The sequence below is a fragment of the Caretta caretta genome, chromosome 3 (assembly GCF_965140235.1).
Source record: "Caretta caretta isolate rCarCar2 chromosome 3, rCarCar1.hap1, whole genome shotgun sequence".
NCBI lineage: Eukaryota > Metazoa > Chordata > Testudines > Cheloniidae > Caretta > Caretta caretta.
The window spans coordinates 84,025,660-84,050,347 of NC_134208.1; the positions used below are offsets into that span (position 1 = coordinate 84,025,660).

The 24,688-nt window shown below is 43.4% G+C and overlaps 1 protein-coding gene across 4 annotated transcripts in view; it reads left to right on the top strand.

Moving 5' to 3' along the window:
* ARMC2 (armadillo repeat containing 2) overlaps positions 1–24,688 on the top strand; it is a 135,639-nt gene that overhangs the window by 11,431 nt on the left and 99,520 nt on the right. For 3 of the 4 annotated variants that reach the window (XM_048844852.2, XM_048844853.2, XM_048844854.2), the window contains 3 exons: positions 1,158–1,329; positions 3,613–3,820; positions 5,529–5,666. In XM_048844852.2, coding sequence (XP_048700809.2) covers positions 1,158–1,329; positions 3,613–3,820; positions 5,529–5,666 — 518 coding nt within the window. The remainder of the gene's footprint in view (positions 1–1,157; positions 1,330–3,612; positions 3,821–5,528; positions 5,667–24,688) is intronic. The other variant, XM_048844855.2, reaches the window with a different exon arrangement.

The window sequence follows — 24,688 nt, forward strand, 5'->3', positions numbered from 1 at the left end:
TTAATTTAATTTTTAAATGAAGCTTCTTAAAGATTTTAAAAACCTTATTTACTTTACGTACAACAATAGTTTAGTTATATATTGTAGACTTATAGAAAGAGACCTTCTAAAAACGTTAAAATGAATTATTGGCACGCAAAACCTTAAATTAGAGTGAATAAATGAAGACTCGGCACACTACTTCTGAAAGGTTGCCGACCCCTGGTCTAGGTCCAGCTTCTGTGAAAATTGTCTGCCATACTCATGAGCTTGCCTCTGTTGGTGGAAAATTTTATTGTTCCAGTGGAATGTAGCTGTTGTTGGAGGTCATGGTTATTAAGGTAGTGGGGACAATTTTTTGGGTAGCTAGAGAATTTTGAAGATTAAAACAGAGTTGTTCAGCTGGACTCTATATTTTATGGAGATTTAGTGCAGAAAGCAGAGCCCCGAGGGTGATGAATTCATGGATATCTGAGTTGCTAAGCACATGGACTGCTATGTTGTACCAGATGGAGGTTTTACAGGGTCTGTGGTTTCATCCAGTGTATGGAGTTGCAGTAGCCTAGAGTTCATGGATGTGTGGATCCATGTGCCCAGGACAGTGTATAATAGGAATTGGCATAACCAGTATTAATAGTATTCAAATGGGTACTTTTAATTTCCTACAAATTAAGTCAACTTCCTAAGAAGTAGGACTGCAAATAGCAGGCCTTCTTCGAGATGTGCATACTTAGTGTCTTTCAGGATTGGGCACAAAATTTTGTGATGGAGCACATGTTTAATGTAGATGGCTTATTTAAGGGAAATAAATATTATTTAGATTTAATAAATTGCTAAATTAAAGCTAGTTTATGGCTAATTCTATTAGCAATTGAGTTTTCTCTTGGGACTTGTTTTAGACCTGCTTTCCTCAGTGCCTATTTTTGTTGGCTCTCTCTGGTCATACTGACATATTTGGTCTAACTTGTTTTGTTGCATGGAATGTCTTATGATTTTTGTTAAAGAAAATTTAGATTTTTTTCTGGTTGCTGTGTAATTCTCACCTAAAGTTAGTCAGAAGTTGGAAGAAAATATATGGTGAATGTTACAAAGTTTTATTTTGCTAATTTTAGTTTATATGGAAATACAAATGGGATATAACATTTGTATAAACTGATCTTCATCTTTCTTTGTAATAGAAGCCAAAACTACTTTCATCACCTATAAAAGATGAAGATTCTTCCATTTCCTTCCCGAAGCCTCCAGTGGACCCAATGGAGGTTAGGAAAGTCAGCTGTGCCCGGGCTCGCTTATATAGAACAGCTTCTCAGGGAAATCTCATTCCGGATAAAATATTTCTTCCTGATGAGAGTAAGAGCATTTCAATGTAATTCAAATATCTAAGGTCTGGTCTACACTGGCGGGGACAAGCTAAGTCGGTCTAAGTTACGAAACTTCAGCTACGAAAATAGTGTAGCTGAAGTCGACGTACTTAGAGTTACTTCACTGCGGTGGGTCGACTGCTGCCGCTCCCCCGTCGACTCTGCCTACGCTTCTCGCTCCGGTGGAGTACCGGAGCTGATGGGAGGGCGCTCGACAGTTGATTTATTGCGTCTTCACTAGACACAATAAATTGGCCCTGCTGGATCGATTGCTCCGGAGGTAAGTGTAGACATGCCCTAAATCTAGAGCCATGTGATGTTTTAGAGTAAAAATTTCAAAGTACCTAAGTCCCATTTTAAAATATAACTTAGGTGCCTAAATCCCCATTGACTTTCATTTTTGAAAACAGGACTTAGGCTCCTAAATCACTAGGCTCCCATGTGTCTGTTGCTTAAAGTCAATTTGAGTGGAAGTGATCATGAGATTATAGATTTCATGAGTCTAATGAAAGGAAAAAGTGACAGCAGCAGAATAAGGACAGTGCACTTCAAAAAAGCGGACTTTAACAAACTCAGATAACTGGTAGGTAAGGTCTCACGGAAAGAAAAGCCAAAGGAAAAAGGAATTCAGGAGAACTGGCAGTTTCTCAAAGAGTTTGCTGTTGTACCTTTAATATTGTCTGTCCCAATGTGAAGGAAAGATAGGAAGGATAGTAAGAGGCCAGTAATGCTCCATTAGGAGCTCTTTTATGACCTGAAAATCCAATGTGATGCAGTGGTGAAAAAGGCTAATATCATTCTGTGCTGTATTAACAGGAATGTCGTACGTAATACATGGGAGGTAATTGTCCTGTTTTTGCTTGGCACTGGCCTCAGCTGGAGTACTGTGGTCAATTCTGGGCTCCACGTTTAAAAAAATGTGGACAGGTTAGAGAGCGTCCAGAGGAGAGTAACAAAAATTATAAAAGGTTATGAGGAAAGGCTAAAAAAACCTTGGCATGTTTAGTCTTGAGAAAAGAAGCCTGGTAACAGTCTCCAAATAGGAGGCTCGTGTTCAATTGTTCTCCATGTCCACTGAAGGTAGGATAAGAAGTAATGATCTTAATCTGCATCAAAGGAGATTTAGATTAGATAATAGGAAAAATGTTCTTACTATAACGATAATTAAGCACAGGAATAAGTTACCAGGGGAGGTTGTGGAATCCCCATCACTGAAGGATTTTTAAGAACAGATTAGACAAACACCTATCAGGGATGGTCAAGGTGTACTTGGTCCTACTTCAGGACAGGGGGCCAGACGAGATGACCTCTTAAGATCCCTTCCCAGCCCTACATTTCTGTGATTATGTGCACCCTGTTATGTGGTTTTATTTGTGTAGGTTTATACAAACTCTAAATATGGTAAAGTGTTAACAGTAGTTTATTGTGGGGAAGGGGAGAACTATTTGATGCATTGCTATCCTGAAAATAAGTTACAGAAAATCAATTAAAACTTTGTAATGAGGAGTCATTTGGAATATAAAAATGGCAAGATATTCAGTATAATAATCAAACTGTAATGTGAGGCACAGAGTGTATGCCAGTACCAATCTGTTTATCCCATTTTTGTTCTTACTCCAAAATAAGCATATAAAGAGGCACTCTACAATATGTGCTTCTACCATGTGATTTTATGCCCTCCTATCATGTGCCTATCTACAATCTGATCCATAGATCCCAGCACCATGATATTGCTTTGTTGTCTGGTTAAGGAGAAGAGAATTTAACGGTGGTGCAGCCTTTATTTTGCAGGAGTAATACATTTTTCAGTATCAGGGAAACATTTACATTGGCTTTAGTATAGGTTCCTTTTGAGGACATGTTAACCTTGAGAGTTTTCCTTTAATCTTGATTGTACCTACTGTTTAAATTACTTTTTATATCCAATTTCTGGTTGGTAATCTCAACCTTAATACTGAAACACTTCCTAGTTCTAAGCAGAAAGAAAAGTTTCAAAATAATTGAAAGGCCAAAAGCCTTAAACTATATTGAGTATCTTTAAAAATTAGGTTTTTTAAAAAAGAATGAAATGTGTCTAAAAAGATCTCTGATACAGAGTAGAACATTGTGTTTTAGTTACTTTGATAGATTTCTCTAATTGATGTCAGCTTACTGCGATAATAGGAAAGATGGTATGAAGTAAAAATTCCTATATTACATTTTAAAGACCCCTTGCTGTGTTTTCATCTTGTACGAACATTTTTGCAAAACATTTTATTCCTGGTTTTTGCAGATAAGGAGGGGGTAAATTCTGAAGAACCAGCTACCATGGATGATCTTTCAAGGAGAAGTAATAAAAGTTGTTTTGCAGAACTAAGTCCACACTCCATTTTTAAGGATGATGGTATTCCACTAATTTACAATAAGCATAATACGGCAGAGGACCAAGACTTCTTAAAAGGGGCAGTAGCAACATCTCCATTGCAATTCAGAAGTGGAAGGTCAGTATTTACTTTTTTCTCTTTCCAGTCACAGTTAATTGCATAATACGTCGTGTGTCAAAATATATAGAACTGCTAGAATTCAAAGATTTTTTTTGTTTTGTTTAAATTCATTGGTATTACTATATGTAAATGATTTATCAGTAAAAACTTATCATTTCCCTCCCTCAACCTAAAGAGATTTATTCCTCTTGTGACAAAAGTAAAGTTTAGTTCAATATAGGTAAGGATACCTGCTTGACATGAGAAGAATGAATGAAATAGATGTATATGTGTTCTAATTTCATTTGATCACTAACATTTCAAAGCTGTGGGTCTGCTAGTAACATTCAGAATATATTGTTGGGTTTAAAATGACTATATAGTCACTGTCATAAATATAAAGGGAAGGGTAAACCCCTTTGAAATCCCTCCTGGCCAGGGAAACCTCCTCTCACCTGTAAAGGGTTAAGAAGCTAAAGGTAACCTCGCTGGCACATGACCAATGAGGAGACAAGATACTTTCAAAAGCTGGGAGGAGGGAGAGAAACAAAGGGGTCTGGGTCTGTCTGTAGTCGTCTTGGCCAGGGACAGAACAGGAATGGAGTCTTAGAACTTTTAGTAAGTAATCTAGCTAGGTATGTGTTAGATTATGATTTCTTTAAATGGCTGAGAAAAGAATTGTGCTGAATAGAATAACTATTTCTGTCTGTATATCTTTTTTGTAACTTAAGGTTTTGCCTAGAGGGGTTCTCTATGTTTTGAATCTAATTACCCTGTAAGGTATCTACCATCCTGATTTTACAGAGGTGATTTCTTTACTTCTGTTTACTTCTATTTCTATTAAAAGTCTTCTTGTAAGAAAACTGAATGCTTTTTCATTGTTCTCAGATTCAAGGGTTTGGGTCTGTAATCACCTATGCAAATTGGTGAGGCTTTTTATCCAACATTTCCCAGGAAAGGGAGGGGTGCAAGTGTTGGGAGGATTGTTCATTGTTCTTAAGATCCAAGGGTCTGGGTCTGTAGTCACCTAGGCAAATTGGTGCGGCTTTTTACCAAACCTTGTCCAGGAAGTGGGGTGCAAGGTTTTGGGAAGTATTTGGGGGGAAAGACGTTTCCAAACAGCTCTTCCCCAGTAACCAGTATTTGTTTGGTGGTGGTAGCGGCCAATCCAAGGACAAAGGGTGGAATATTTTGTACCTTGGGGAACTTTTTGACCTAAGCTGGTAAATATAAGCTTAGGAGGTTTTTCATGCAGGTCCCCACATCTGTACCCTAGCGTTCAGAGTGGAGGAGGAACCTTGACAGTCACTTTTACACCTCACAGCCACATTGCTACACATTCTATGCTCCCAAGCTTCTTATCTTCATAGAAGTTGCATGGAACAAAAATTGAAGATAAAGGGGAGAAAAAATAATCTGGGTACTTTTTGGTGCTAGTGTCCCTATCAACAAAAGCAAAATGTATGTACGAGTATGTGTGTGTATGTGCACCCATACTAGATTCTGAAGTGCTTTCTTTAAGTATATTTACTGTACTCTCTGGTGGTGGTTTTTTGTTTTTTTTTAATAGCTTTACTTTCATCTTCATACTGCAGAGAGAGAGAGTCGTAGGGTGGCTTAACAGGTACAGTGTTTCAGCAGACAAATAAGACTGTGCTTACAATCCATTTCTACTGTATCTTGACTGTGATGTCCTTTGTACCATTACCACTTGTGTAACACTCAGGCCATGTCTACACTACCCGCCGGATCTATCGATCCCTGATTGCTCTGCCATCGACTCCGGAATGCCACCACAGCGAGAGGCGGAAGCGGAGTTGACGGGGGAATGGCGGCTGTCGATCCCGTGCTGCGAGGACGCGAAGTAAGTGATTCTAAGTCGATCTAAGATACGTCGACTTCAGCTATGCTATCTCGTAGCTGAAGTTGCGTATCTTAAATCGATTCCCCCCCTCCTCCCTCCAGTGTAGATCAGGCCTCAGTGGCATTGAATTCACTAGTATTATCAGCCTGCCATTTCTTTCTTTTGCCCACTAGTGGATGTGGTATACTAGGATTTAATCACTACCTTGGGCAAGCAACTACTTGGTGCGCTCATGACACTGGCACCTCCTACAGTCTCTACAGATGACTGATGCTTTTGATGCTTAGGTGAGAAGATCGCTCTCCTAAGTATGTATATTTTGGGTACTATGATGTGGCAACTATTATTAAGATTACTGTCACAGTAACTACTGTATATCTACGCTGAAATTATTGCTACTATATTAATAAAATGTTACAGTAAACTTGTTAGCAGAGTTTGTAATAAGTAGCTCTCAAAATTCATCATAATGCACAATTTCTGCTACTGTAAGATGATGATCCTCTAATTCTAAGCCTGTTAATAGTACTGGATAATTTGGAGAGTATCATGTAATGAAGCTGTTTCAATAACTCCATAATAAAGCAATTCTAGCTCTCCCCCTTCTACCCCGATCTTTGAAAGAGGGAGCAAAGGGAAAGAAAATCTGAAAGAATGTGGGGTTAGGGTCAGGGAGGTGAACAGAGATTACTGAACACTGTGTGGATGTGGATGTATCTATCTATATATGCCTGGAAATTAGTTATGGTTCCCAAGAGGGTCCTAACCACAAGATGTGTGTCAACTACTGTTCTTAATAATTGAGAAGAATGAACCTCAAACTGAGTGATAATTGTAAAACTAGCAGGCATGCTAAAATAGTTAAGTTCTGTACAGTGAGCTAAAATTATCTTGTACAAAGTTATTTACTTACCCTTTATTAAATTAATTCATCTCTACAGCTTTTATACAGCTTGCTGTACATATGGCACATTATACCATATACTGAAATGTATATACATGTATACGTATACATATACTGAAATGTCCAGTAGTTTGAACCACAGAATGTTCTGTTTTGCTTATAATAATCATTACAATTCAGGTGGTGACTAACTACTGTATTGAACTATTCTTAAAGACTTGTTTTTTAAAGATGGGTTGATGCCTTCCAAGACCCTTTGTTTATGCTGATATGAAGAGCCGTCCTTTTACTTAATAGGAGTTTTTTCCATGTAAAATATGTTTCCAGTTTGTTCAAATACATGTTCTTCTGTTTTTGATTTATTCTGTTCGTGGACTGTGATTTCTCATCTCTTCTTTATTCTAGATTTTCTTTTCATTTCACTCCTCCCTAAAACTCTCAAGCTTGCTAAATGTAATATTTTTTCACTTCTGAGGATGTGATGTGAAGTTTCAATAAGTACCAATCCATGGATCCTCTGGCAATTTTGGTTGTAAAAATGGTGTAGCTGGCACAGCCTCTCACAAATGAAGTATTGCCACATTAACGTGCCCTTTCAAGTCTTGAAGGTGCTTATGGTTTTGAATCTTTGTCATTACATATTGCAACTTGGATAGTCTAATTTAAAAAATACAAACCTAACATTATGCTAGGCTCTATCCACTGCTGCTGTTTGAGAATGTCACATCAACGAACAAATATGTATACATATGTGTATATATAAATACAATTATCCAAAATTCCTTTCACTATAAGAAAATTGCAGCAATCCCTTTCTTTCCAACCAGTAACAACATTATTATTATGATTATTATTTATTTAATAATATATTTATATTAACCTAGCATCTAAGAGCTCCATTCATGGATCATGAACCCATTGTACTAGCACTGCACAAACAGAACAAAAAGACAGTTCCTACCCCAAAGAGTTTGCAGTCTAAGTACATTTCTTCCTTCCCTCAGACCTTTTGCAAATGCTCGGGGGGGGGGGGAAACAAAACACTTTGTAGATGTAAAAGAATATCTGATACTGAGCCATGAATAACTAAATTGTTCTCCCCTGGCAATCTTCAAATACAATAAGCGTGTATTATGGACAGTGCAGTGGTGGGAACTATGTCCTTAGCTATTGATATGATATAATAGAGATTAATGAGTAAAAGGGAAGAGACAAAAGAGCTAAACATTTTATTAAATTTGCAGCTGATTAGTGACCAGGGGAGGAGGCCAAGTACTTGATGTCAAAATTATCTTCAGAAAATGGTGTTGTTTCTAATTTCCCTACTCTGAAATCCTTATATAACTTTAGAGCTTGAATGAATAAAAACCATTTAAAGGGTACGTTGGGGGCTTATTCCTTCACCCACTTACTTCCCTGGTCCTTCTCTCATGAACAGAGAGCAACAATACCCGAAGTTCAAAGGTGCAAACAATTTGATGTTTATTGGGGTGAACTTCCCGCAAGCATGATTCCAGTTTCCTTCCTTAGTGTCCACCTTCCCAGCTGTGACACCACAGAGCCTTACCTGTGTCCCTGTTCCCATTTCTGCCCTTAGCTAAACATGATTTCCATTTCCCCCCCACCCACTCACTTCCTGATTGACTGCAGACTATATAGTAAAACTTGAGTTCTGCTTAGCTATACCTTAACCAATCATTTTACTGAAATTTAACTAACCAATCCTGACATATTGTAACATGATTATTTAACCAATTATATCCCACCACCTTAATTAGTTTACACCCAGCAAAATTAATTATACAGCAGACAGAAACAATCACAGAACCAGACAGAGATTATACAGACAAACAATAGGGAAATGGGGACTACAGTGATAGAACAACAAAGAAATGAGGATTTCACATCCCAGCTATTGATAAGTGAGTTCTTGCCAGACAGGATGCTATCAAACTAAGTTTCCTTTTACATCTTCTAGGCACTTCCCTTTCTCTGGAGGTGATAGGCATTATCAGGACAGGATTGTATTCCTAACAGCCCAATAGCACCTTATTTCAATGTGACTAGGTTGGAGTGTGAGCCCTGGTCTACACTAGGACTTTAGATCGAATTTAGCAGCGTTAAATCGATTTAAACCTGCACCCGTCCACACAATGAAGCCCTTTATTTCGACTTAAAGGGCTCTTAAAATCGATTTCCTTACTCCACCCCTGACAAGTGGATTAGCGCTTAAATCGACCTTGCCGGCTCGAATTTGGGGTACTGTGGACACAATTCGATGGTATTGGCCTCCGGGAGCTATCCCAGAGTGCTCCATTCTGACCGCTCTGGACAGCGCTCTCAACTCAGATGCACTGGCCAGGTAGACAGGAAAAGAACCGCGAACTTTTGAATCTCATTTCCTGTTTGGCCAGCGTGGCAAGCTGCAGGTGACCATGCAGAGCTCATCAGCAGAGGTGACCATGATGGAGTCCCAGAATCGCAAAAGAGCTCCAGCATGGACTGAACGGGAGGTACGGGATCTGATCGCTGTTTGGGGAGAGGAATCCGTGCTATCAGAACTCCGTTCCAGTTTTCGAAATGCCAAAACCTTTCTGAAAATCTCCCAGGGCATGAAGGACAGAGGCCATAACAGGGACCCGAAGCAGTGCCGCGTGAAACTGAAGGAGCTGAGGCAAGCCTACCAGAAAACCAGAGAGGCGAACGGCCGCTCTGGGTCAGAGCCCCAAACATGCCGCTTCTATGATGAGCTGCATGCCATTTTAGGGGGTTCAGCCACCACTACCCCAGCCGTGTTGTTTGACTCCTTCAATGGAGATGGAGGCAATACAGAAGTAGGTTTTGGGGACGAAGAAGATGATGAGGAGGAGGTTGTAGATAGCTCACAGCAAGCAAGCGGAGAAACCGGTTTTCCCGACGGCCAGGAACTGTTTCTCACCCTAGACCTGGAGCCAGTACCCCCCGAACCCACCCAAGGCTGCCTCCTGGACTCAGCAGGCGGAGAAGGGACCTCTGGTGAGTGTACCTTTTAAAATGCTATACATGGTTTAAAAGCAAGCATGTGAAAGGATTACTTTGCCCTGGCATTTGCGGTTCTGCCTTTGCAAAAGGTTTCTGGGGAGGGCAGCCTTATTTCGTCCTTCATGGTAGGACACTTTACCACTCCAGGCCAGCAACACGTACTGGGGAATCACTGTAGAACAAAGCATTGCAGTGTATGTTTGCTGGCATTCAACCAAAATCCGTTCACGCGGTGGGAGGAGGCAAAATGCGACCTTGTAACGAAAGCACATGTGCTATGTATGTAATGTTAACTTTCAAGGTTTACCCTGAAAGAGTGTAGCCACTGTTTTATAAAATGTGTCTTTTTAAATACCGCTGTCCCTTTTTTTTTCTCCACCAGCTGCATGTGTTTCAATGATCACAGGATCTTCTCCTTCCCAGAGGCTAGTGAAGCTTAGAAAGAAAAAAAAACGCACTCGCGATGAAATGTTCTCCGAGCTCATGCTGTCCTCCCACACTGACAGAGCACAGACGAATGCGTGGAGGCAAATAATGTCAGAGTGCAGGAAAGCACAAAATGACCGGGAGGAGAGGTGGAGGGCTGAAGAGAGTAAGTGGCGGGCTGAAGAGAGTAAGTGGCGGGCTGAAGACAGGGCTGAAGCTCAAAGGTGGCGGCAGCGTGATGAGAGGAGGCAGGATTCAATGCTGAGGCTGCTGCAGGACCAAACCAGTATGCTCCAGTGTATGGTTGAGCTGCAGCAAAGGCAGCTGGAGCACAGACTGCCACTGCAGCCCCTCTGTAACCAACCGCCCTCCTCCCCAAGTTCCATAGCCTCCACACCCAGACGCCCAAGAACACGGTGGGGAGGCCTCCGGCCAACCAGCCACTCCCCCACAGAGGATTGCCCAAAAAAAAGAAGGCTGTCATTCAATAAATTTTAAAGTTGTAAACTTTTAAAGTGCTGTGCTTAAAGTGCTGTGTGGCATTTTCCTTCCCTCCTCCACCACCCCTCCTGGGATACCTTGGTAGTCATCCCCCTATTTGTGTGATGAATGAATAACGAATGCATGACTGTGAAGCAGCAATGACTTTATTGGCTCTGCAAGCAATGATTAAAGGGAGGAGGGGAGGGTGGTTAGCTTACAGGGAAGTAGAGTGAACCAAGGGGCGGGGGGGTTCATCAAGGAGAAACAAACAGAACTTTTACACCGTAGCCTGGCCAGTCATGAAACTGTTTTTCAAAGCTTCTCTGATGCGTACCGCGCCCTCCTGTGCTCTTCTAACCGCCCTGGTGTCTGGCTGCGCGTAACCAGCAGCCAGGCGATTTGCCTCAACCTCCCACCCCGCCATAAACGTCTCCCCCTTACTCTCACAGATATTGTGGAGCACACAGCAAGCAGTAATAACAGTGGGAATATTGGTTTCGCTGAGGTCTAAGCGAGTCAATAAACTGCGCCAGCGCGCCTTTAAACGTCCAAATGCACATTCTACCACCATTCTGCACTTGCTCAGCCTGTAGTTGAACAGCTCCTGACCACTGTCCAGGCTGCCTGTGTACGGCTTCATGAGCCATGGCATTAAGGGGTAGGCTGGGTCCCCAAGGATACATATAGGCATTTCAACATCCCCAACAGTTATTTTCTGGTCTGGGAATAAAGTCCCTTCCTGCAGCTTTTGAAACAGACCAGAGTTCCTGAAGATGCGAGCATCATGCACCTTTCCCGGCCATCCCACGTTGATGTTGGTGAAACGTCCCTTGTGATCCACCAGAGCTTGCAGCACTATTGAAAAGTACCCCTTGCGGTTTATGTACTCGGCGGCTTGGTGCTCCGGTGCCAAGATAGGGATATGGGTTCCATCTATAGCCCCACCACAGTTAGGGAATCCCATTGCAGCAAAGCCATCCACTATGACCTGCACATTTCCCAGGGTCACTACCCTTGATATCAGCAGATCTTTGATTGCGTGGGCTACTTGCATCACAGCAGCCCCCACAGTAGATTTGCCCACTCCAAATTGATTCCCAACTGACCGGTAGCTGTCTGGCGTTGCAAGCTTCCACAGGGCTATCGCCACTCGCTTCTCAACTGTGAGGGCTGCTCTCATCTTGGTATTCATGCGCTTCAGGACAGGGGAAAGCAAGTCACAAAGTTCCATGAAAGTGCCCTTACGCATGCGAAAGTTTCGTAGCCACTGGGAATCGTCCCAGACCTGCAACACTATGCGGTCCCACCAGTCTGTGCTTGTTTCCCGAGCCCAGAATCGGCGTTCCACAGCATGAACCTGCCCCATTAGCACCATGATGCATGCATTGGCAGGGCCCATGCTTTCAGAGAAATCTGTGTCCATGTCCTGATCACTCACGGGACCGCGCTGACGTCGCCTCCTCGCCCGGTATCGCGTTGCCAGGTTCTGGTGCTGCATATACTGCTGAATAATGCGTGTGGTGGTTAATGTGCTCCTAATTGCCAAAGTGAGCTGAGCGGGCTCCATGCTTGCCGTGGTATGGCGTCCGCACAGAAAAAAGGCGCGGAACGATTGTCTGCCGTTGCTCTGACGGAGGGAGGGGCGACTGACGACACGGCTTACAGGGTTGGCTTCAGGGAGCTAAAATCAACAAAGGGGGTGCCTGTACATCAAGGAGTATTTCAGGCAGGACTGCACGGAGGGTTCCAATAAGAAATGGTGCACCTAAGTTATCGTTGTTATTGGAACAAGGAGGTTAGCCTGGCCTCTGATTGATACATGGCTAGATTTACCTCGCTGCACCTTCTCTGTGAGTGACTGCAGTGTGACCTAGAGGAATGAGTCCCCTAGACAGGGGAGGAGGCAAATGAGTACAAAACAAATCTGGTCTATTTCTTGTTTTGACCCACTCCATCTATCTTTTACATCTTTGGCTGGCAGCAGACGGTGCAGAAGGACTGCATGCCATCCACATCTCATGGCTGCTTGGCAGAAGATGGTACAGTACGCCTGCTAGCCATCCCCATCTCTTGCCTGCCTGGCAGAAGATGGTGCAATACGACTGCTAGCAATCCTCATCTCTTGCCTGCCTGGCAGAAGATGGTACAGTACGACTGCTAGCAGTCCGTATCGCCTGCCTGCTCACCATAAGATGGTTCAATAGGACTGACTGCAGGACTAAAGAGAATGACCTGGTCAAGTCACTCCAAATTTAGTCCCTGCGCCCATGTCTGCCCAGGCGCTCCCAGCCGACGCGGCCAGGAGCACCTCGGACACGATGAGGACGACTACCAGTCGTATTGCACCGTCTGCTGCCAGAAGGCAAGGGGTTGCTGCTACTGTGCAGCAAAGCCGTACCGCGTCTGCCAGCACCCAGGAGACATAGGGTGACGGTTACCTGAGCGGGCTCCATGCTTGCTGTGGTATGGCGTCTGCACAGGTAACTCAGGAAAAAAGGCGCGAAATGATTGTCTGCCCTTGCTTTCACGGAGGGAGGGAGGGAACGGGGGCCTGACGACACGTACCCAGAACCACCCGCGACAATGTTTTAGCCCCATCAGAGCGCTCCATTGTGACTGCTCTGGACAGCACTCTCAGATGCCCGATTGTTTGCCATTGCTCTGACGCTGGGAGGGGCGCTTACAGGGTTGGCTTCAGGGAGCTAAAATCAACAAAGGGGGTGGCTTTACATCAAGGAGTATTTCAGGCAGGACTTCACAGAGGGTTCCAATAAGAAATGGTGCACCTAAGTTATTGTCCTTATTGGAGCAAGAAGGTTAGCCTGGCCTCTGATTGATACATGGCTAGATTTACCTCGCTGCACCTTGACTGCAGTGTGATCTAGAAGAATGAGTCCCCTAGACAGGGGAGGGGGGGGAAGCAAATGAGTACAAAACAAATCTGGTCTATTTCTTGTTTTGACCCACTCCATCTATCTTTTACATCTTTGGCTGGCAGCAGACGGACTGCATGCCATCCACATCTCATGACTGCTCGGCAGAAGATGGTACAGCACGACTGCTAGCAGTCCGTATCGCCTGCCCGCTCACCATAAGACGGTTCAATAGGACTGACTGCAGGACTAAAGAGAATGACCTGGTCAAGTCACTCCAAATTTAGTCCCTGTGCCCATGTCTGCCCAGGCGCTCCTGATCGACCTCACAGAGGCGACCAGGAGCACCTCAGACATGACGATGACGGCTACCAGTCGTACTGTACCGTCTGCTGCCACAAGGCAAGGGGTTGCTGCTACTGTGTAGCAATGCCGTACCGCGTCTGCCAGCACCCAGGAGACATAGGGTGACGGTTACCTGAGCGGGCTCCATGCTTGCCATGGTATGGCGTCTGCACAGGTAACTCAGGAAAAAAGGCGCGAAATGATTGTCTGCCCTTGCTTTCACGGGGGGAGGGAGGGAACGGGAGGCTGACGATATGTACCCAGAACCACCCGCGACAATGTTTTAGCCCCATCAGGCATTGGGATCTCAACCCAGAATTCCAATGGGCAGCGGAGACTGCGGGAACTGTGGGATAGCTACCCACAGTGCAACGCTCCGGAAGTCGACGCTTGCCTCGGTACTGTGGAAGCGCTCCGCCGAGTTAATGCACTTAATGCACTTAGAGCATTTACTGTGGGGACACACACACTCGAATTTATAAAACCGATTTCTAAAAAACCGACTTCTATAAATTCGACCTTATTCCGTAGTGTAGACATACCCTGAGGATGTGACCGTTCGCTTCCAAGCTTATGGCTGCCTCTGCTGCTTAGCCAAAGGCCTTAGCCTAAGAACAGGGCCTCAGACTGTCACAGTAAGAGAAGGCCCTTACACCGGCAGACAGTGATTTTGATTGTTTCTTTTATACCTCTATAACGAGCCAAGTGATAAGAATACACCTAAATTCTTAGAGTATAGGCCTTTACAGACAGGCCTGAATATCTATATCCTAACAGGGTAACTAATAACTTATCAGAGAAGCATGGATTTTCAGTAGAGAAGATATATCTAGGTCACAGGATAAGACTCTTCTAAATTATATTCCAGAAAATATACATGCTCTGATTCAATAATTAAACCTGCAGAAAGTGTGAGAGAGAGCTAGAAAAATATACAAATAATACAAAACAAGGGGGGAGGGAAGGAATCAGTTAACTTTGTTTTCTTCAAGTAGGTCTTCACATGTGTTGAGAATTTAAGTTGGCAAGATTAATTCTCAATAAAATCTTGTTGGCTTCATTTCTTCTTTGTGATGTATCGCTGAATTGGCTGTAGTTTTCATGCTTGTCCATCCTTTTAACCTGGTGGTTAGAAGCCACCTATCACTTTGACCATGGAAATCTGCCAGAAAATCCTAATAATTTACAGCAGAAGCCAAGTTTGAGTTAGGGAAATAAATAGCAGAGGCAACTAAACCTGAATAATCAAAACACTCAGTATCTTCAGTTAGAGCTCTAAGTACTTGTCTTAAGACAATTAGGGAAAATCTGGTTTCCAGTCATTTTGTTCTTGAGCAAGTTTTCTCCAACACAGGAGAGCTGTACAGTAGGAGTTTTTTCCTCTCCTTTGTATTAGACCTGTGTTCTTAAGTTGCAATAGGTGCAGAGAAGGGTAACAGAAATGGTTAGGGGTATGGAACAGCTTCCGTGTGAAAAGGGACTAAAAAGACTGGGTCTTTTCAGCTTAGAAAAGAGACGGTGGGGGGGGGGGGATATGATAGAGATCTATAAAATAACGAATGGTATGGAGAAAGTGAATAGGGATGTGTTATTTACCCCTTCATGTGACACAGGACCTAGGTCACCCGATGAAATTAATAAGCAGCAGGTTATGTACTTCTTTACATAACGCACAATCTGTGGAACTCGTTGCCAGGGGATATTGTGAAGGCCAAAAGTATAACTGGGTTCAGAAAAGAATTAGCTAAGTTCATGAAGGATAGGTTCATCAATGATTATTACTACGTTTTAGTCATGGTATTTTTTGGAAAAGTCATGGACAGGTCATGGGCAGTAAACAAAAATTCACGGACCGTGACCTGTCCATGACTTCTACTATATGGCCCTGACTGAATTGGGGGCGGGGGTGGAGGGTTTTCACGGGGGGCGACATGGCAGTGTTGGCGGGGGTGGGGGGCGTACACGGCCTGGGACCCCTGCTGGTGCTGGGTGGGGAAGGTGGTGGCATGCGGGCCGGGATCCCTGCTGGTGCTGGGGGGGATGTGGGTGGCTGGACCAGCAGGCTCCCTACCTGGCTCCATGCCTCCCTGGAAGCGGGGACATCACCCTTGCTCAGCTTCTAGGCGGAGATGTGGCCAGGTAACTCTGCGTGCTGCCTCTGCCCAGAGTGCTGGCTTCGCAGCTCATGGGAGCTCTGGAGGTGGTGCCTGCAGTGAGGGGGATGTCTCTGCTTCCGGGAAGCCCCCCCAAGGTAAGCACCTCCCAGAGCCTGCTTCACCCCATCCCGTCCCCGTGCCCCCTCCCACACCCAAACTTCTGCTGCTGCTCGGGGAGGAATGCGGTGGCCCGAGACTGCCCCAGCAGCGGCCTATCGACTGGCTCAGGGGCTGCCTGAGGTGCCCCCAGGCCAGGCGCATCAGCCGATGCGGAAGTCACGGAGGTCACAGAATCCATGACCTCTGTGACAAACTCGCAGCTTTAATGATTATTAGCCAAGATGGTCAGGGATGCAACTCCATGCTCTCAATATCCCTAAAGCTCCAAGTGCCAGAAGCTGGGACTGAATGACAGGGGATTAACCTCTTCTGTACATTCCCTCTGAAGCATCTGGCATTGGCCTCTGTCAGAGGCAAGATACTGGGCTAGATGGACCAGTGCTATGACCCACTATGGCTGTTTGTATGCAGGTATTGTACATTTTTGCATATTTGATCCTAAAAAGTACTGTGGAGTTTGAGTGTTTGACCTAGAAAGATGAAACAAAAAATCCAGATTCAGTCTGGAAACTGCCCTTTGGTTCCTTCAGTTATCTCACTCAGACATTTATTTTACTGATGCCTTGATTGTGTGGTTTACTGTATGCAAGTACACTGCTATGTCCTATTGATTTCTATGGGCCTTATTCTGGTGCAGTGAAGTGCAGGATCAGAGCCTTAGACTGTTACGTCTTCAGGACAGCAACATGTCTTCTAATTTTGTAAAGCACTATGCACACAAGTATCCAAAGTAAAGTGTGGGCATTGGATATCACACACATGAAAGATAAATGCATACATTTTTGAAAATAAGGGCCTTTTTAATGGCTCTGTGTGTGTATGTTAAGTATGTACCTGTATTGATGTAGCAGCTGTTTGTGTCGGACCCTGACACAGGTGTTCTAAATTTCACTCATCAGAATATGTCCAGTATCCTGCTATCTCATTGTGGGGATGCCCATTTTCCAGAACTTTCAGTAAAAGACAGTGTGGTAGTAATTATTTTTTGTTCAGATCTCCAGGAATTAATCTACCCTTTTAATGTCTTCTTTTTCAACTGTCTGAGTGTGATTTGTAGAAGAACCAACTGGTCAAGTGATGCAATGCTTTCAAAGGCAGGGATTTGTAATATGTTTTTCCGAAGATCAGCCTGATGTCTATCCAACAGAGCATGTTTTATCTAGGATTAGAGTGGAAGAGGGACCTAGGACAGAGTACAATATCTGCTCTATCAGAAATGAAGTTTCTAAAGCTTCTAAACTCAATTTTAGTTGTTCATGAGAAGCGGACAAAGTCAGGTGTTATCTGCAGTCTGTTATCTTGTATAAAAGTTGTACTGTGAGAAAGCCAATTAAGGTTCTTCACAGGTTCTTTTTATTGCTTAATCCAAATGGAGTCTTTCTGCTGTTATCAATAGGTTTTGGATCAGGTCCTTGGTCTCAAACTCTGGGAAATTTAGAGCCTCTGGTCCTCAATTCATGAACAGTAATTCAATCCCTAGTGTGGAGATGTGTGTGTATCATAGGAACAAAGAATTTGGCTTTTTGGCGGGAGTGAGAAATTGGGAAGGCTATCTTTGCAAGATAGAGGTTAGAAATAGAAACACAGGCAGCATTGCATTTTTTGGAACCGAGTACTATTTGTGTTAGTGCTTTCGGTTTTGCATAACATTCAGATGCAGCATACACAGGTAATAGTATCTCATAATGGATAAGATGGTGTATGTTAAACATGTCCATGTGTGAAGATACCTCACCACTACTAAATTACAGTGGCATGGCAACACCATTATAGTTAGGGTTCCTTTATGACTTCTGATCAAAGGTTGATGCTGCTAAGTCCTCTAAAATTAGGATGCATGGTTGAATTCCTTTTGAAATTTGGTATGCCTCTGGGGGTTGTAGCATAGTGTTAGTGCCCAAATTTGGGGTAATTTGAGCTAAGATATAATCCCCCCAAAAATAGCCTTTTTTTTTTCAAAAAGTTTCTAGGTGGGGTTTCTTTGCGCAGAGCTAGAGATGAACCTTTCCATGTGATGTGGGTCAAAATGGTCTCAATCTGTTGAATTTTACCCAAGGTAGTGCATGGCAAACCCAAAATCTTTGGGGGACCCAAATTAAGAATGGTATTTTAGAATATATTCACTTCTTTGCATGTGCAGATGTGTAGTCTGGAAGGATTACACTGCTCATGAATCAATAAAGGAAAAAAAACTTGGAGAGAGAGGATTTCTATGCAGTCATTATATGCTTATCTGGGTACCTTAAGGGAATGTGGCTGACGCCATTGCCCCTGGTGAACGTCCTGCCACTGATGTTCCTAATCTGAACCTTTGTACACCTGTGCAATAGAGATTTAATAATTTACGTTGCTTGATGCAAGTTGTCTGTTACAGTGCAGCATGTTTTTATTTTAGGGGGAAGCTTATTGTGAACACAACAGTCACTGGGCAGTCTAACCAACATTCTTGTTATATTGAGGGGGGGAGGAGCCAGAGACAGAGGACTGTATGAGCTGGGAGGGAGTAGGTTGGGATGTAGGGACAGGGAAAGGAGTTACGTCTGCAGGGAGGGTGGGCAATGAGGATGAGTAGGCAAGCCTTGAAATAATTACTGGAGAAAATCTGTATTTTACTAGCTCCTGGGGGTGGGTAGTAGCTTACCTGCTTGGGGCAGATTAATGTGGTGATTCCAAAGACATGTAATGTGCAGGTTTGGAACTGACAATGCAGGTACCTTGAACAGACAGCGTTCTCAGCACGTGGATTCTGGATGATTCCTGGATCCTGAGGTTGTACAAGTTTGTGGGAGAGCAAGGAGTACACTATGACATAGGGGTTGCTGATTTGGATAGAGATAGGTGACCTGCATTGGCATCATGTTTTGCCTACTCTGCAGCATCTGACTAGTGACTTAAGAACTTATGATCTACTGGACATTGTGGTATAATTCACTTGGGCAGAAATGATTTATTCCTGGTGTACACCTTATGCAATGTTGTAAGCAGATTTGGACTGCAGCAGATATTTGTGTCCAGGCTCGGCAACTGAATAATTGGTATAGCTTGAAAGCTATTAAGTGTTGTAAGACCATTAATTGGAAAATTGGAGGGTTCATGGCTGATCAGAAAGTGTGTACTATATGGTATAGAAACATTACAAGCTGTCCAACCTCACTGTTTCTCAGAGATGGGGTACACCTAATGGACAGGAGTCTGAGGATCTTTCTCTTGGAACTGTCAGTAGTTTGGAACAGAAACTATGTGATTTCTCTCACTGGCCCTGCCACAAACTCTACCCTCCAACCATTCTGAAACATAACCAGAAACACCATTCCACTGTAATGTAAGTTGTCCTTCACACTGGGCATTGACTTTTTTTCCTTTTGGCCCTTGAATAGTGTTAGGTGGAATCCTGTGGGTGAAAGTGAATGGCTTGTAAAAGGAGGCAAAGAGCTTGTACATTTCACCAACTGTGGGGTTGTCAGAGTAAAGGGTATGTGCTAAATGGCTGAAAGAGAGCAGTTAAGGTTGCATGGATAACCTTAACTGTGCATTACCTGGTTTTCAGGCTTGAATTTTGCTCAACTCAGTGTTCTAAAAGGGGACGACATACCACCAAGCAACCTTAACTCTACATTAATGTAGTGTTTTGCCATTGAATATTAATGTTTAGTTGGCCACAGTGTTTTCTTAATATTGAGCAGAAAGTGCAAAGGCCACACAGGAGGTTAGTGGCAATGCAGGATTTGACTTCCAAACTCCATTTCTATTCTCTAACATACATACAAAGATTTTGATCTACTACCTATCTAAATATAACAATGTAGCACTTTATTTTATTGTTTTGCTGGAACTGTCATAAATAATGGACTGTGCCCATTATGTGTTTATATAGCAGTGGTTCTCAAACTTCTTTTTCCGTGGACCGCTTGAAAACTGCTGAGGGTCTTGGCTTAATGATCTTTCCAAATGTTTGTACTGTTAGCTAACTATTGTAAGGCACTTTGGATACAAGTGCTATATAAAAAAAACTTGATGATAATTAACATTTTTTTGTTCTACAAATAAAAGCTCACAACTCCTATTTTAATATCAGTAGTCTTATCTTTCTAATGCAGTGGATGTGTCCTCTCCCCCGCCGTGGCAGCCCCCAAGCTGGGGCTGGGAAGGAGGGGTCTCTCCTCAGCAGCCGCAGCCCTGGAGCTGGGGAAAGTCGCCTTTTACTCTGGCCGCCGCAGCCCTGCACGTCCCAAATTCCCCTCACTCCCTCTTCTCACCCCATTGCCCCCTCCCACCTATCCCCTATTCCCCACCAAGGCCACCACCTCACCTTACATGTACGTCTTCTCCAGGGTCCAGGCACCTAATTTGTGGAGCCATGCCTGCACCACTCCACTAATTAGGTGGGTGGCCCTTCATTCTCTCATGTATGGCCACCCAGGCACGCACCTTAGAGGGAACTATCTACAGACCACTGAATGGAGCTCGCGGGCCACAGTTTGAGAGCCTCTGTTATAGAGGAATTGTTTTTTATTTGCTCATCTTTGGGATGAACTGACCATGAGACAAAATATCCTTGGCCTGAAGTTGTCCTTGGTAGCCAGTTTTGAAAATTAAATTTCCATTCCACTATTTCTCCCTTCCTTAATTCAGTAGCCTCTCTCCAACCCCTCATTCTGTTCGTTCTTTCCTGCTGGCAATACTCTTGCTACAAATAATGTGTAATTGTTGAAATTATTTCAGGACATCAGCATTCATCAGTTATCTCTTTAATTATTTGCTGTAGCTTTTTTTAAAATTGCTAAGCAATTTGCACCATTGAACAACAGGACTGAGTATGTGTTCATATAATTATTCTGTTACAGACTGATTTATACTTATTTGTACAAAATTTTGTAGCAATTCCATTATGTCTTACAAAGGAAAATATTAATCTTAAAACATGATTATTGTAGCTGTTGTAATAATTCCATTTTGTGTGAGGAACACCTATTACAAATATTGATTTATGCATCTAGGATATGTCTACACTGAAGAAGAAAAAAAAAAAAACAAAAAAACCCCCCAAAAAACCCAACCAACCAACGAAACCCAACCCCCAAAAACCCACTGGGGCAGTGAGTCTCAGAGCTGGGGTCAACTGACTAGGTTCATGGGGCTCACACTATAAAGCTAAAAATAGCAGTATAGACATTCCTGCTTGCGTTTGAGCCCAGGCTCTAAAACCTGCAAGAGGGGTGGGTCCAGGAAACAAGGCTCCAACCCAAGTGGGAACATCTGCACTGCTGTTTTTAGCCCCAGAGCTCAAGCTTCATGAGTAGGACCCTACCAAATTCCTGGTCCATTTTGGTCAATTTCACAGTCATAGGATTTTAAAATTTGTAAATTTCATGATTTCAGCTATTTAAATCTGAAATTTCACAGCGTTGTAACTGTAGGGGTCTTGACCCAAAAGGGAGTTGTGGGCGGTGGGCGTCACAAGATTATTGTAGGGGGAGTTGCGGTACTGCTACTTTTACTTCTGTGCTGCTGTTGGAGGCGGTGCTGCCTTCAGAGCTGGGCAGTTGGAGAGCGGTGGAGAGTTGGGAGCCCAGCTCTGAAGGCAGAGCCATCGTCAGCAGCAGCGCAGAAGTAAGGGTGGCATGGTATGGTACTCGCGAAAAGAAAAGGAGTACTTGTGGCACCTTAGAGACTAACCAATTTATTTGAGCATAGGCTTTCGTGAGCTACAGCTCACTTCATCAGATGCATACTGTGGAAACTGCAGAAGACATTATATACACAGAGACCATGAAACAATACCTCCTCCCACCCCACTCTCCTGCTGGTAATAGCTTATCTAAAGTGATCACTCTCCTTACAATGTGTATGTGAGCTGTAGCTCACGAAAGCTTATGCTCAAATAAATTGGTTAGTCTCTAAGGTGCCACAAGTACTCCTTTTCTTTTTGCGATTACAGACTAACACGGCTGTTACTCTGAAACATGGTATGGTACTGCTACCCTTACTTCTATGCTACTGCAGGTAGGGTGCTGCCTTCAAAGCTCCATGCTTGACTAATAGCTGCCATTCTTCGGTAGCCCAGCTCTGAAGGCAGTGCATAAGTAAGCATGGCAATACCGTGATCCCCTAAAATAACCTTGCGACACCCCCCTGCAACTCCCTTTTGGGTCAGGACCCCCAATTTGAGAAACGTTGGTGTCTCCCCTCCCCCTCCTCTCCCCGGTGAAATCTGTATAGTATAGGGTAAAGGCACACAAAAGACCAGATTTCATGGGGGGGAGACCAGATTTCACGGTCTATGATGTGTTTTTCATGGCTGTGAATTTGGTAGGGCCCTAATCATGAGCCTGAGTGAGTTGACTTGGCTCTGAGACTTGCTGCCTTGGGGATTTCTTTTGTGCTGTGTAGATGGTACCCATAGTGTGTTTGCATCTCACTTTGTTCCTAGGATAGCTGACACAATGGAAAATAATATTCAGTAGTTATTATGGGTGGCTCAATAGAGGTAGATGTTATGTATTAAAAAAAGAGAATGTCTTTCCTTTTGTTTTGCATTTCTATTTTTTAGGTTTTTCCTAAGGAAAGATTAATTCTCATTTGTTGGTAACCCATTCAAACATGTTGCTTTGAAAATAAAAATAGCTTTTATACTAAATGTGGTGCTTCTGTTTGTTAACCAGGAGGATACACTATATCTACAAACATTTATTTAATCTTTATTTATTCTTTCTCCTCCATTCCTCCATCCCCCAAGTTCTCCCCTGTGTTCCATCTTTCTCTTCTGGTGCCTCAAACAATAGTTTTCTATTGCCATTGCTGATCCAATGTGCCCTTCTTCTATACTGCCTTTCCCACAGTAATTATATTTTTTTCTTAACCCTCTTTGTTATATCTTTGGGAAAAAAAAGTTAATACTTACTTGTTATGTCTCTTCCCTTGCATCTCCAGGCCGTGAGCATTTCAACCCCTGAGCACCGTCTTCTACTTTAACATCACAATGTGATGGTTAGGTTGGTTTAATAGTTTTGCTGACATGGAATTATGTTCTCTTTGCTGTTCTTGGTTTTCTTACATCACTCTAATCATCCCTCAGGAACAAGAGACCATTAAGAGCTCTCCCCTGGTGAGGAAGCTTCTGTGTGTGGCTTGTGTAGGGGTCAGGTGTCCCAGGATCTAGGAGCCAGGGGGGCCTAACTGGCCTTATCCCACAGCTAGTCTGTGTACTGCTGTCTCTTACTAATTGAAAAATTGAGAAACAGTCTCTGGATACAGATGACCAATCTTGATTCTGGTGTTTTGCTCTATCTACATCTAGGATCCACATATGATGTCAAAGGAGTTCTGTACGTGTAAAGCGAATATCAGTCAAGTTCTGTCATGAAAACCGGGGGAATTTTGTTTGTGGTTGAACTGCAGAATAGAATTACCAGTTACATTCATCTATAATTAAAAGTCTAAAAACAATTTTTATATCCAAGAAGAACTTATTTCTTTTTACTTTTATTTAATTGTTACTGATATTTAACTACAATACATATCAGATTTAAAACTAGAAAAGAAAAGAAAAATAAGTTTCCAAATAAGTGAAAAGTAATATAATTGTATGTATGTAGATGCTCTCTCTGGTTGAGGTGTAGGGGCATATAGCGGGCTTTGCCTGGGACCCAGCAGGCCCAGTGGTCAGGCCTCAGTCAAAAAGTCTCTCCTAGTCTTGGGATGGCTCTTCCAGGCAGCCCGGGTGGGGCAGCAGTGGCCAAGTCACAGTTCGTTCTCCTCCTGAGACTCCTGGGGTCTCCAGGCAGCTGTGGGAGGGGAGAAAGGTAGGGAAATCTGGGACCTCACTCTGCAGGGTCTTGGCCCAAGGGGAGAGAGACGAGGGGTGACTCAGTCCATCCTGGCTGCTGTTCCAGATCAGCCTCCCTTGGGCTGCTTCCTACCTCCCTGTTTTCCCTTCTGTTTGGGAAATGGCCCCAGCCCTTTGCTTACAGACTGAGCAATTCAAACTGGGGGTGGGGGCAGGAGGTTTCCCAGCTCAGTTTCAGAGTCCAGTTGTTTCCCTTGGGTAAGGGATCAGAAACAGAGGGGGAAAGCAGGAGTCAAAAAAGGATTAAAACTTTATATGGGTGATATGAAGAATATCATATCTCTTGGCATAAACTAATCACTAACTGTTTGGAATTAGGAAGAAACTTCTCATATGAATAAGCTATTTTGTAAATGTCTGAGTACACAATTTCTTTTACCTTTCTCAGAACCCTCTGGTACAGGCAGCTATTAGACATTGGACTAGCTGGGCCACTGATCTGAATCTGATCCAGATTGGCAGGAAGATTCGTTCTTCTTTGAGTGCTTGCACCTGTCCATTCCAAAATAGGTGTGTGCGTGCCCCGATCACAGTTGCTGGAATTTTTTTCCTTCGTGGTATCTGTTGAGTCAACTTCAGTGCCCTCTGGAGCCGTGCGCTCATACTGCCGGCATAAGGGGACCCACTCCCGCTTCTGTTCCTTCTTACCGCCTGTGACAGTTGCTGGAACTTTCCTCATTGCTCAGGCAATTTATCCCAGTGGTTTTACTTCTTTTTGTGTGTGTGTGTGTGTATAGTTATTGTAGTTTACTTAGTTTGTTCGTTAGTGGTAGTTTTAGTAGTTAGTGAGTTTTGGATGCCTCCACTCTTAGTCGGAGAGGCTTGTCTGACCCTGGGGCCTTGTTCAC